Below are 12947 nucleotides of genomic sequence, written 5' to 3'. Positions count from 1 at the left end.
ATAGAAGAATGAACTGTGGATCCTCTGGACTCATGGATCTCTCAGAGAGGGGGACATAGAATAAAAGAAATAGGAGCATTTGTACACTAATGTGGAGAATTGATTGGATCCAGATAGATCATTTATTTAGTTTTATTTAAAGTACTGTTTAATTTTGAGTCAACAATTTCACTATGAGGAGTTCATCACAGTGGTGATAACAAAAGTTAAACATTGAGCAGTTTNTGGTTTTTGAAAATATATCACAAAATATTCACACACCATTTAGATATTAATAGTGTTCTGAATATTATAATTGAAAACTGTTGCCTGACCTCTGAGAGAACGATAAAATAAGTTTAGCCCTACAAAGAACTATGTAGCTGGAGTTACATTTGAAGAGCCTCCATATATTGACATGGTTCTGTTATTGACAGTAAATGCCTTTATGCCTTTAAGCATACAAGCCAAGGTGAATCAGGGCTTTTTGTAGAATAACACATTTTTCGTAGAGTTAATTGGTATACAACGGGTTTAAAGGTTCATGTTTATTTTTATAGACAGTACTTCTGCATCACACAATTTGTCATCCCTTAGGAAATGATGGTGTTAGGTCTAGTTANCCTGAGAATTGTTTGTTCATATTTAATGTTTTCCTATAGGAAACTGGAGCATAAATTCTTCATTATTTCAGAGATGGTGAGTTTCCATATTATGGTATGTTTTANATTTAACAGGATTTTATATACTTTAAATAAATGAACTGTAGTACTGTAGAAATACAAATTTCACAAACCTATCATTAATTAGATTAGTCCAAAATAATATCTCTAAGACATCATACAGATAAGCAAATCTGTGATATATTTTAGGATAAAATTAGGAAGAAGGAATGGTCCATCCATGTTCACCGAGGTAATAACTGGGGTAAGAAAGCACAAATTTCACAGAATTTACACTTCAACCAAGAAAGCTGTGAAACGAATAAGGGGTTAGTGTTTTAATATCTTCTTATATGACTAATAAAGAGATAATTGTGATTACAAAAATGTTTTAATACTAGAAAACCTTTAAAATGTATGCAATATTCATAAGATCCAATCAAACTAAATGCAATTGTATTTCTTAGCCTGTGAGTCATATAATCTATAATGTGATTTGTGTAGTTTCCCCTTATAATGCATACATATTATGAAGATATATTGTATGCATAATTGTTATAGCAGAACAAATCAATAATTTCATGCAATTAAAATCTATTGTAAGTGCAATATAATTAAACATTTATATCAGTGTTACCAATGGAAAGATTTTATAAATGATAATATTTTCAGATATATTGCTTTATAACATCTNCATATCCTAAAGAACTTTGATAACCATGGTACTGTTTCTTACAATGATTTATGGATTAATGAGACATGAATACATATGAGAATAGTGAGTATTTTTTCCAAGCAAACACTATGATATATTAAGTTTTCTTAATCCCANGCTGCTTTATCTGCCTGGAATATCCTATCTCAAACTTCAGTTCCTTTACAAACCATCTAAATATCCAAATACCCATACACATTCTTTTGTATATTTCTGTAAACACCAAAGAAAAGAACATTGATTTTCAATTATCCTTTGGTTCTTTTATGGGTGTTTTTATTGCATTTTTAATGTTTTAAAGAATAATTTGTACCTCATAGTTTGGAAATAATTCTATTAGCATCCACNATGCAGAACACATGATCTTATCTATTTTATATTTTAAATGGTTTAAATAATTATGATTTTTTTAAACTCTAGTAAAAGGTTTTTTTCTAAAATGTCACTAATTATTTAATAAATGGTCTCTAAGTTGGCTTTTGAATATAATTTGAATAAAATCTTCCAGAAAGGCTTTTATAAAATAGAGTGATTTTAAAATCATGACTTCTGAATACAGTCCCAATTAGTGAATGAAAGCCACAATACTTTACATTTGATATTATTCATATCATATCACTCCATCATTTCTTAGTATATCTTAAAATATTTATACGTTTCTCTTTTATGCAGTAGATTACCAGGCATTTCATATCACTATACCCTGCACAATCAATACTGCAGAAATGAGAAAAAGTTATGTTGCTCTCTGTAAAAGTATTACCAATGTGCTCATAATGAAAGAACGTCATACCTGAGATTTGAAACCAGAGACAACCCAGAAGCTTTAAATAAAAAGTAAATGGATTCAGCATCTTTGGAAAGTGGAAATACCTGAACACCAGTGTTAGTAGCCATAAAACAAAATCACTTGCGAATCAGGTATGTTAATCTTTTATTAACTGGATAAAATAGTACAAGTGAACTAATTCTAGTTACTGACATGGCTAGGTTTATTACTGTGGGTGTGTACATTCATTTCCAGATACAGACTGTTGTTCACAGGCCACTTTGTTCTATGATACAGTTCCTAAAACTAACCAGGAAATTAACACTTCACAGTGTACAGGACCTGCANTTTTAAAGCTTTAAGTGTATTCTAATTATTCAAAATAAATATCACATTCTTTTCAAAACTTTCCATGCTTATATGGCTATAAAATGAGTAGAATATATCAAGATTTAATATTGAATNAAAATATTCCATAAATATAAGGTGTATATATCTTACACAATTATTTTTTCATTAGACATTTTTTCATTTACATTTCAAATGCTATCCCCAAAGCCCCCTATACCCTCCCCCTGCCATGCCCCCCAACCCACCAACTCTCACTTCCTGGCCCTGGCATTCCCCTGTACTGGGGCATATGATTTTCACATAAAATGAAAATTACTCTCATATTTTTACTTGAAACATTGGCTTTATATTTACAGGTTAAACAATAGTTATTCCTTTTTCACACAGATATTTTTTCTCTATTCAAAACTGTTACAAGTCAGAAGATAGTTATGGGAAATCCTACTAGAAAGAGAGTTTATGGTAGCAAGTTCAACTGGTGACTCGGCTTGAAATTGATGTGATGTTCATGTTTCCCACTTATTTTCTAGGAACTGACCTCTGATTATCAGCATACCCACTTTGCTAGAATCTCTTTCTACAGTCTCATATATTTTCTTCTTTGGAGATTTTCTTTCTTAGAAATGCCATATATATATATATATATATATATATATATATATATATAAATTGGGAGTTACTATGAATACTGAGAACACCACCATTTACTATAAATATTGTATCAGTGAAGTGGCAACTTACTCAACAGATTTATTTGAGAAATTTTCAAATACCTAAACTTGAATATTTTATTTAAACAAACTACTGGAAANATAGGTATGGGTGAACAGTAACACAATTAAGGGACCATTTCATATAACTGGCATGCCTCCCATAAATCAGCTAAAAGGACCCAGTCAACTTTCAGTTAGGTAAGAATCTGAGTCTGTCTAGCCTTATGTGATACTGACACAAGCCATAGTCATCTGGTGAGAGGGAACTTCAATTGAGAAAATGTCCCCCAACAGACAGGAAGCCTGTTGCGTTTCCTTGACTGATGTTTGATGAGGAAGGGTGGTCCTGGGAGCAGTCTGAGAAANCCAAATGAACAAGTTAGCTACTGAACAGCTCTCCTCCATGGCCTCTGCATCAGTCTCTACTGCCCAGTTCCTTCCCTAAGTTCTCACCCTGGAGTCCCACCCTGACAGACTTATAAGCTNTAATATGAAGCAAACCTTTTAGAGCATTTCCTTCCCATGTAACTTTTGGCCTTGGTGTTTTTCACAACAATAGAAATCTTAACTATGATACATACCAATGAAATACAAGATGTGTTCATGAGATGAAATCTAAACTCATTAAATATTTTCATTTTAAAAATAAATTACTGAAAATGGTCATGCTTAAAATGGACCTTGCTATGAGTATAAAGCAATGAAAAACTTTGATGTGTAAATATGTGATATTAGTTGTTTGGGGTTTCCTTCTTTTTCTTTTTACTTTTTATTTTATATTTTATAATTTATTTTACTTTATTTTCTGTAGACTTATTAGGAAAAAAAAGTAATGAAGAACCAATCTGTAGAGATTATATTCATTTTACTTGGACTGACAGATTACCCTCAGCTACAAATTCTGATTTTCCTGTTTATGTTTTTCAATTACATCTTGAGCCTAACGGGAAACTTAGTGATCATCCTTCTCACCCTGCTGGATCCTCGCCTCAAGACTCCAATGTACTTCTTCCTGCGGAATTTCTCCTTCTTAGAAATTGCATTCACAACTGCCTGTATTCCACGATTCTTGATGAGCATTCTCACTGGAGACAGAACAATTTCCTACAATGCTTGTGCAGCTCAGTTCTTCTTCTTTTCTCTATTACTAGTCACAGAGTTCTACCTCCTGGCTGCCATGTCCTATGACCGCTATGTAGCCATCTGCAGACCACTGCACTACCCCATCATCATGAACAGCAGAATGTGTCACCTACTGGTCCTCAGCTGCTGGGTGACTGGGTTCTTAATCATCTTACCCCCTTTAATGTTGGGACTCAAACTGGATTTCTGTGCCTCTAAAACAATAGACCACTTCCTGTGTGACACTTCTCCTCTCCTGCAACTGTCTTGTACAGACACACATTTCATGGAATTGATGGCTTTTGTCATAGCTCTCATGACACTTGTCATCACCTTGATCTTAGTTATTCTTTCCTACACACTCATCATCAAAACCATCCTAAAGTTCCCTTCAGCTCAACAAAGGAAAAAGGCCTTTTCCACCTGCTCCTCACACATGGTTGTTGTCTCCATTACTTATGGGAGTTGTATCTTCATGTACATGAAAACATCAGCCAAGGAGAGGGTGGCTTTAAATAAAGGTGTCTCTGTACTCAACACCTCTGTCGCACCTTTGCTAAACCCTTTCATTTACACCCTAAGGAACCAGCAGGTAAAGGATGCTTTTAAGCAGGTGCTTCACCGACTGTATTCTCACAACAGTGAATTAAGATTTAGACCTAAATAGTATGCTACTGGAACATGAATGAAAGGGGGGATATAATTTCCAAGGATCTCAGCTAGTATCTATGCTTTAAGTCTCATGTTCTCTATTAACTTTCTCTTCCCCAACTCCTCCACAGTCCCTCCTTCCTCCCTCTAGTCATTTCTCTGATACCTCCTACATCAATTACTATGAAATTAAATCTAATGTCTACAGATAGTTTTTCAGTCACATTGAGAGGATTATCTCTTCTGGAATTTCATATTTAAAAAAAAAAACCCTACTTTGTACTTCATTGGCTACTTTGTACTTCATTCTTTGATTTTCTTACTCCACCTAAAATTTCTAGGTCTCTCATGCTATAGTTGGTTCAGGGTGTTGATTTGATATAGAATCCTGTCTGTTGTACTTTTCTGAGGAAAGAAAAACACTGGGAAAAAACTTAGCTTAGTAGTTAAGAAAAGGTATTGCTTTTGCAGAGGACATATTTCTGTCTCCGAGGACCTACATGATGGCTCACCATCATCTAATGCCTTCTTTTGTCTTTGAAGGCATTACATGCACATGGAATACAGACATAGGTGCAGAAAAAACATTCAGATATGTATAATAAAGATAATTTTTTTCAAAAACCCCTATGGATGTCATATAAGCTCTCACTCTCTGTGCAAAGAACAACCATTATAGTACACTCCCACTTCCAACCTCTTCATAAAAATCCTCTCACTAAGCAATAGTAAATTAGAAACAAAAGAAACAAATGTCTTTCTGATTTCTCCTCTCTTGAGTCAGGAGCATCATATGTTATGATGCATACAGTTCTCCATGAAAACCACTTAGAAATTATATCCTATACATACATTGTCACTCTCTTAACTCAGTGAACGATGTCAGTATTGGAAATAGGTTTGGAGAAAGGAATATCATCTTCATCTTCCTGTCCTGTTAGCTTCCATTATGTATGAGTATTTGAAATAACTTGACAATCATGAATGTTGAATCTATAAGATCTATTCATATTCTTTTAAACATCTCTAATGCATTTGTTATAAAACTTGACTGTAGTCTGATTAAAAGGCAAAATTAAGAAAGAATAATAAACTTTAGAAAATATATGGCATTATTTTTTAATATTTTTATTTATGTACTTATGTATTTGTGTATTTTTGTATGTATGTATGTATGTATGTATGTATGTATGTATGTATTTATTTATTTATTTATTTACATTCCAAGTGCTGCTACCTCCTAGTCACCCTCTCAGAGAGATTTTCGCTCATCTCTCCCCTTCTCTTCTGAGAGGATGGGACCCATTGGGTATTCCCCTAACCTGGTGCATCAAGTCTCTACCATATTAGGCATATACTTTCTCACTGAAAATAGACAAGGAAGCCCTATTGAGGAACAGGTACCACAGTCAGGCTGCAGCTTTAGGGATAGCCTCCACTCCAGTTGTTGGGGTCCACATGGATAATGAGTTTAATGTCTGCTACATATGTATTGGGGCTTCATTCCAGATCATGTGTTCTTTGAATGGTGGCTCAGTTTCTGAGAGCTCTAAGAGGTCCAGGTTAGTTGACTCTGTTGGTCCTCCTGTGGGGTTCCCATCCCCTTTAGGACCTTCAATCCTTCCTCCAACTCTTCCATAAGAATCCCTGACTTCTATCCAATGTTTGGTTGTGGGTAACTGTCTGTTTCTGTCAGCAGCTGGATAGACCCTCTCAGAGGACAATTATGCTAAGCTTCTATCTGTAAGAATAACAGAGTATCATTAATAATGTCACGGTTTGGTGCTTGCCTATGGAATAAGTTTCAAGTGGGCTGGTTATTGGTTAGCCATTTCGTCAGTCTATGCTCCATCTTTGTCCCTGCATTTTTTTAAGATAGGAAAAATTTAGGGTCAAAAGTTTTCTTGGTATGTTGGTGTCCTTATCCCTCCACTGGGCATCTTGCCTGGCTACAGAAGGTTGTGTCTTCAGGTTCCATATCCCTACTGTTGGGCATCTCCACTAAAATGATCCCCATTGACTCCCGGGAGCCATCCTCATCTCATGTCTCTGAGACTTCCAAAAGATTTCTCCCACCTCACCCAAACCCACCCCTGGCAGCTGCAGATTATCACTTATTTTTCAGGCCACTGGGTCTCTCCAGTCTCTCCACATACCTGCCTCCCCAATTCCCCTCATGTTCCCCTCTCTTACTCACTCTCCTCCCTCTCTCTGCCTTTTCTGATTATTTTGTTTCCACATGTAAGTATGATCCAAGTATCCTTCCTTGTGCTTTCCTTCTTATTTACTGTGTGTGTGTGTGTGTGTGTGTGTGTGTGTGTCTACAGGGTATATCATGGGTATTCTGTGCTTTATGGCTAACATCTATTTATCAATGAGTACATACCATGCATGTCTTGGGGCATGGGTTATCTCACACAGGATGATATTTTCTAGTTCCATCCATTTGCCTGCAAAATTCATGAAGTCCTTGTTTTTAATAGCTGGGTAGCATGCCATTGTGTAGATATACCACATTTTCTTTATTCGTTCTTCAGGGATATCTAGGTTGTTTTCAGTTTCTTGCTATTATGAATAAAGCTGCTATGGATATAGTTGACCAAGTGCCTTTGCCCTGTCCACAAGAAATGGATGTATGGGTGATGGAGCAGAGACTAGGAGAATGACCAATCAAAATGGCCAGCCCAACTTGAGACCAATTCCACGGGCAGGCACCAATCCCTGACACTATTAATAATACTCCGTTATGCTTACAGACAGGAGCATTTTGTCCTCTGAGTGGCTCTGCCAAGCAGCTGATGCAGACAGATACAGACACCCACTCCTATTCTTGTGGAAGAATAGGAGGCAGAATTGCAGGCCCCAAAGGGGATAGGAACTCCACAGGAAGACCAGCAGAGTCAGCTAACCTGGACCCTTAGAAGTCTCAGAGTCTGAACCACAAACCAAAGAACATAAACAGGCTGGACCTAGGCTTCCCCACACATATGTAGAAGAGGTGCAACTTGGCCTTCATTTGGATCTTGAACAACTGGAACAGGGACTATCCCAAAAGTTGTTGCCTGTATGTGTGATATGTTCTTCTAGCTGGGCTGTCTTGTCTAGCCTCAGAGGAAGAGGAGGCACCTGCTTTTGCCCAGACATGAAGTTCCAGGGTTGGGGGGAATGCCAAGGGGAGAGTTGGGGGAGGAATTGGAGGAGTAGGGTGACCTGGAGTGGGGCAGTGAGCTGGATGCAAAGTGAATACGTAAAAAATTAAGTGAAATTTAAAAGAAAAGAGAGACTGAGAAGGAAGGGGGAAGAAGGAAGGCATCTCATTTGGGGAGAAGGAACTAAAATCAGAAAAAGACTCTATTGTGGAATAGAGATGCCTCACTCTATGGGAGCATGTGCTGCTCGTGCAGAGTGCTAGATTTTAGTTGCCAGCACCCGTATCTCATGGAAAGACTGCCTGTAACTCTAGCTTTAAGAAAATCTAACATTTTTTTCTAGGCTCTGTGGACACTTGCACACACAAAGATATATAATAAAAGATAATTTTTTAAAAAATCTGCCCCTCCTGGCAGACTCATTGCTATGAACTACATATTATCAGTGCTGGATTAAGTGTAGGCATGCTCTCTTCTACCTACCTGATCTTCAAGGATTAATGAAAATTTCCCTTTTTTTACAAGTCGTACACTAACCACATGCTGAAGATTTCATGAAAGAATGATTGATTCAAACACTAAGACACATGTACTCCATTTTACATTTTTAATATTGTTGTTTTGCAATACTTAATATTGATCCCAGGGTCTTAAAACATGCTAATGCTCTGCCACAGAGCTGGAGTTACAAGCCATTGTGAGCCTCTTGGTATGGGTACAGGGACGCCAACTAGGGTGCTCTGCAAGAGAGTATGCCTTCTTAACCACTGAGCCATCCCTCCAGCTCATTCTTAAGCCTTTGGAGTATTTTACTCTTTGTTTTGAGTTTTACAACAATATTTTAAAATTCTATTATTATCCTTGTGTATGTGTGCAAGGATTTGTGTACAGGTGTACAGTTGCTTGAAGAGGAATGAAGACAGCATTGGCTCCTCTGGACTGGAATTGCAAGCATTTGTGATCCACCCAATGTGGATGCTGGAAACAGAATATTTTCATACTCTTAACTACTAAGCATGAAATACTCTTAACATCTCTCCAGTTGAAATCTTTGTTTCTTATCTAGCCTAAGGTTTTGTATTTTGTGAAAACAATATTTCATTATGTAATTTTTTATCAGAATGAAAATTATTTACATGACTTGGATAATAAAGTGTACCTGCCATAGTCAGAAAAGTCACCTGCACTTTGTCATAAAAAAATCATGATATCTTATTTTTAATAGCTGTGTAGTATTCCATTGTGCAAATGGACTGCATTTTCTCTTTATCCATTCTTCAGTTGAGGGACATCTGAGTTGTTTCCAGTGTCTAGTCATTATGAATAAAGCTACTATGAACATAATTGAGCAAGTGTCCCTGTGGTATAGTGGAGGATTTGGGGGTATATGCTCAGGAGTGGTATAGGGAGGTCTTGAGGTAGAACTATTCCCAGTTTTTTTTTTTTTAAGGATTCTGTGATTTCTTTATTGGGGTAGGGATGGACATCATTCTGTAGAGGTCTTTGTGCTGGCCTGTGTGCATTTCCACACAGATGTACATATGCATACACACCATGCCAGTGCTCTGGGCCAAGTATTCCCAGTTTTTTAAGAAGCTGGCAAATTGAATTCCAGAGTGGTTATACAAGTTTTCTCTCCTTCCAGCAATGAAGGAGTGTTCCCCTTGCTCCACATTCTTGCCAGAATATGCTGGCCCTTGAGTTTTTATCTTGGTCATAGATTTTTTTATTTCCTTTCCTTTCTTTCTTTTGTTAAATATTATTTAAAATGTTTATTTATTTGCCTAGCAGCTTTTACTAAATTTATTCCTTGACAATCTTACGTGTATAAAGTCTACTCTGATTACTGTAAGCCTCATCATCTCTAGTACCCCTCCCATTCCTATTACACTCCATTTTCCTTCTTAAAAATTCCTTACTGCATCTCTACATCTGAAAGTCTCTCTCTGCCTCTCTGTCTCCCTGTGTCTCTCTGTCTCTCTGTCTCTCTCTGTCTCTCTTCTCTCTCTTTCTCTCTCTCTCTCTCTCCCTCCCTCCCTCTCTTCCATCCTCCTCTCAGAGCCACTGACTTTATCCAGGATGACCTGTTTGACCATAGTTTTGGAACTAAACACTGGATTCTGGAGTGTTCCTCATTAAGTCCACAACTAAAAAGGAATGGTGTTTCCTTTCCCAGAATCGATCAGTAGCAATAGATTGTGAATAAGAGTAAATATGCTTGAGCCTTTCATTGATCTATGATTGACTGTTGGTGGTCAGAGTCTTTTGTCAGCCCATTACAAGTGGCCATACAAGCTGTTATAAAGTTATGTTTGTACTAGCTGTGCATGCTACGCAAAACAAAAACAAAAACAAAACAAACACAGCAAAGACAAAACAACAATAAAATAGCATTGTCCAGCCTGTCTCCCTATATTTGGGCTCTTAATTCTTCCTACTACCTATTTTCAAATGATTGCTGAGCCTAGGATATAGACATACAAATGTACAGATTTGAGCTGAGCAGTCAACCATTACTTATTATCAGTAGCACAATCAGTCATGTGTCTCATTTATGGGGTGTGCACGCACATACACACACACACACACACACACAAGTATTTTCTGATTAAGTCTGTAAGTCACATTTGTCTATTGATTTAAATGTAAATTTGAGAAGGCAGCTATGTACCATAATAACTTAGCAAAATAACAACATTAGGTTAATCCAAGGGTCTAAGCCCTCTTCTGCCATGTTACTAGTTTTTTTGGACTAGATTTATAGTACCAGATAAGAATCAATCTAGTAGAAGACTAAAAGTATCTTCAGGTACTTTACCTAGTTCCTGCACATCGTAATAATTTTGAAGTCTTTCTCCAACTTTTTTCCAGGTTGCTAAGTTTATTGTATCTTCCTCAGGAATTCAAGGACAAACCTGCTCTACAAAACTTAAGAAACTATGAAGTTGCTTTAGCCCTACTTTAGTAAAGTATATTATGCATTTGTACAAAAAGCATATGTCCATTTCCACTTCCCACTTTTTCCTTTCCTTTCTCTCTCTCTATTTTTCTTTTTGACTTTTACTTTGTTCTGAGCTCCCTTACCTTTTTGAGCTCTCTTACATTTTCTGAGCTCCCTGATCAATGTTTTCCTATGTCTTTTACTCCCAAAAGTTACTCACCTCTGCCAACACTTTCACTTTCCTTGAGCACTCCACTTCCAGTGGTGTTCTTCACTGTGTCCCCCATAGTTGAGCCTCAACTGGACAGCATTCTGCTGGAGCCAGCCAGTCAGTCAGTGTGAGAACCATGACTGGGGGAGTACAGATGACTATAGGAAAGACAGATAGAAGATGCAAGAGACAGGTTTGGGAGGGTTACTGGTTAATACCATGCCAGAGAGCAAGTGTGTTTTCTTTATGTCTTTTAAAGGCAAGCAACACAAAACATGACCAATTCCTGAAAGATGAACAATAAGCACAAATCCTTACCTGGCAAGTTTGTGGTACACAGTGTCTATGTTTGACTAAGCCCATTTTCTTCAGGCTAGGTCAGTCTCTCAAGGACATATGTGTAAGCAGAGGAACTTGTCAGGGTATAACGAATACACATCTTAGCTAAAAACAAAGACAGGTGTCAACAGACTCATTTAAGTCAAAGTTAACTCTGGAAGTGCTCCCCACATTAACTTTATTTTATGAAATAAACGTACATTTATGAAGTATATGTACTTTCCCCTATACTCATAGGTAAGTGTAGCTTTTACTACTTATCAAGTAAACTTCTTTTTGCAACAGAAAAACATTATAGAAAATCTACAACTGATCAAAATGTAGATATCAACCTATTTTTAGAGCCTGGGACATCTGGAAAAGTAGCCAGTGCTCTTACATGTAGATCCATCTCTCCAGCCCCCACATTTTCTTCCCTCCCTTTTCATTTTCAATAATGAAGCAATATTACTATTAGCTATGTACAGTTTTCTTAAGTTATACATTAGGATATCTTTATGGTAGAGATAGTTTAGTAAGGTATCAAATTCTATATTAAACACAAGATAAAGCATAATTTGTATTTATACAAATACAAATTTATGCAAATCATAGAGGTAATATGATCATATAACACCATTGTCATTATAGTGTAAAAATGAAAGCATAATAATATTATTAAATCAAGATTTAAATTGTATTTGTAATATCAAATATTTTATTTTAAATGCATTTTCTTACTTTATTGTTTGGAGTAAACCATAAAGTACCAGAGGTACCTCCTTAGCTACAGTTTATGCAGGAGTCAACTAAAAGGTGGGAAACATTTTAACAAAAATTTGCATATATTGTGAATATGCTCAATCCTTATAATGGTATAATTCCTTAAACATGATAGCTATTTACATATAATTTACCACATGTTCTAAACTTTCAGTAATCTGGGGATGATTTAAAATATACAAGAGAATTACATAGGCATACGGGGAATACTGAGCCATTTAATGTAAGGAACCTATGCATACAAACATGTTAGCACCCTGGAGGGGAATCCTGAACAAATTCCCTGAGGACACCAAGAAATAGATAGAACTTTATTATGGTGCCTGGTGCCAAGATCCTCATGAAAGCTGACATTAGAATAGACAATAGACACAATTACTCATTGATACTGCTCCATCATTGCTTGTTTGTTTTAATATTTTTTGATGTGAAGGCATATTTTTATTTCCTGAAAGTGTTTCATACATAATTATTGAGACATTTAAATGTGATAAATTTTCCCAGTTAGAAATCTAAGGATAAAAATTTTAACAATATGGATGATATATTTTTAATAAAAAGTTGGCTTTCTATAGGAATCTCC

At 36.3% G+C, this 12947-nt stretch overlaps 1 protein-coding gene across 1 annotated transcript; it reads left to right on the top strand.

Annotated features, from left to right (window-relative positions):
- The first annotated feature begins 4018 nt into the window (after window positions 1-4018).
- LOC110303114 (olfactory receptor 6C6-like) lies at window positions 4019-4978 on the top strand. Its single transcript, XM_021174051.1, has one exon. The coding sequence runs from the start codon at window positions 4022-4024 to the stop codon at window positions 4976-4978; it is 957 nt and encodes a 318-aa protein (XP_021029710.1). The 5' UTR covers window positions 4019-4021.
- Window positions 4979-12947: the final 7969 nt, after the last annotated feature.

Source organism: Mus caroli, chromosome 10, assembly GCF_900094665.2.
Source record: "Mus caroli chromosome 10, CAROLI_EIJ_v1.1, whole genome shotgun sequence".
In the NCBI taxonomy this organism is placed as follows: domain Eukaryota; kingdom Metazoa; phylum Chordata; class Mammalia; order Rodentia; family Muridae; genus Mus; species Mus caroli.
The sequence above is the reverse complement of the archived record's forward strand: the minus strand, read 5'-3'. Positions and strand labels throughout refer to the sequence as shown.

Excerpts from the sequence above, each read along its gene's own strand:
- LOC110303114 (XM_021174051.1), top strand. The coding sequence starts at position 4,022 with ATGAAGAACCAATCTGTAGAGATTATATTCATTTTACTTGGACTGACA.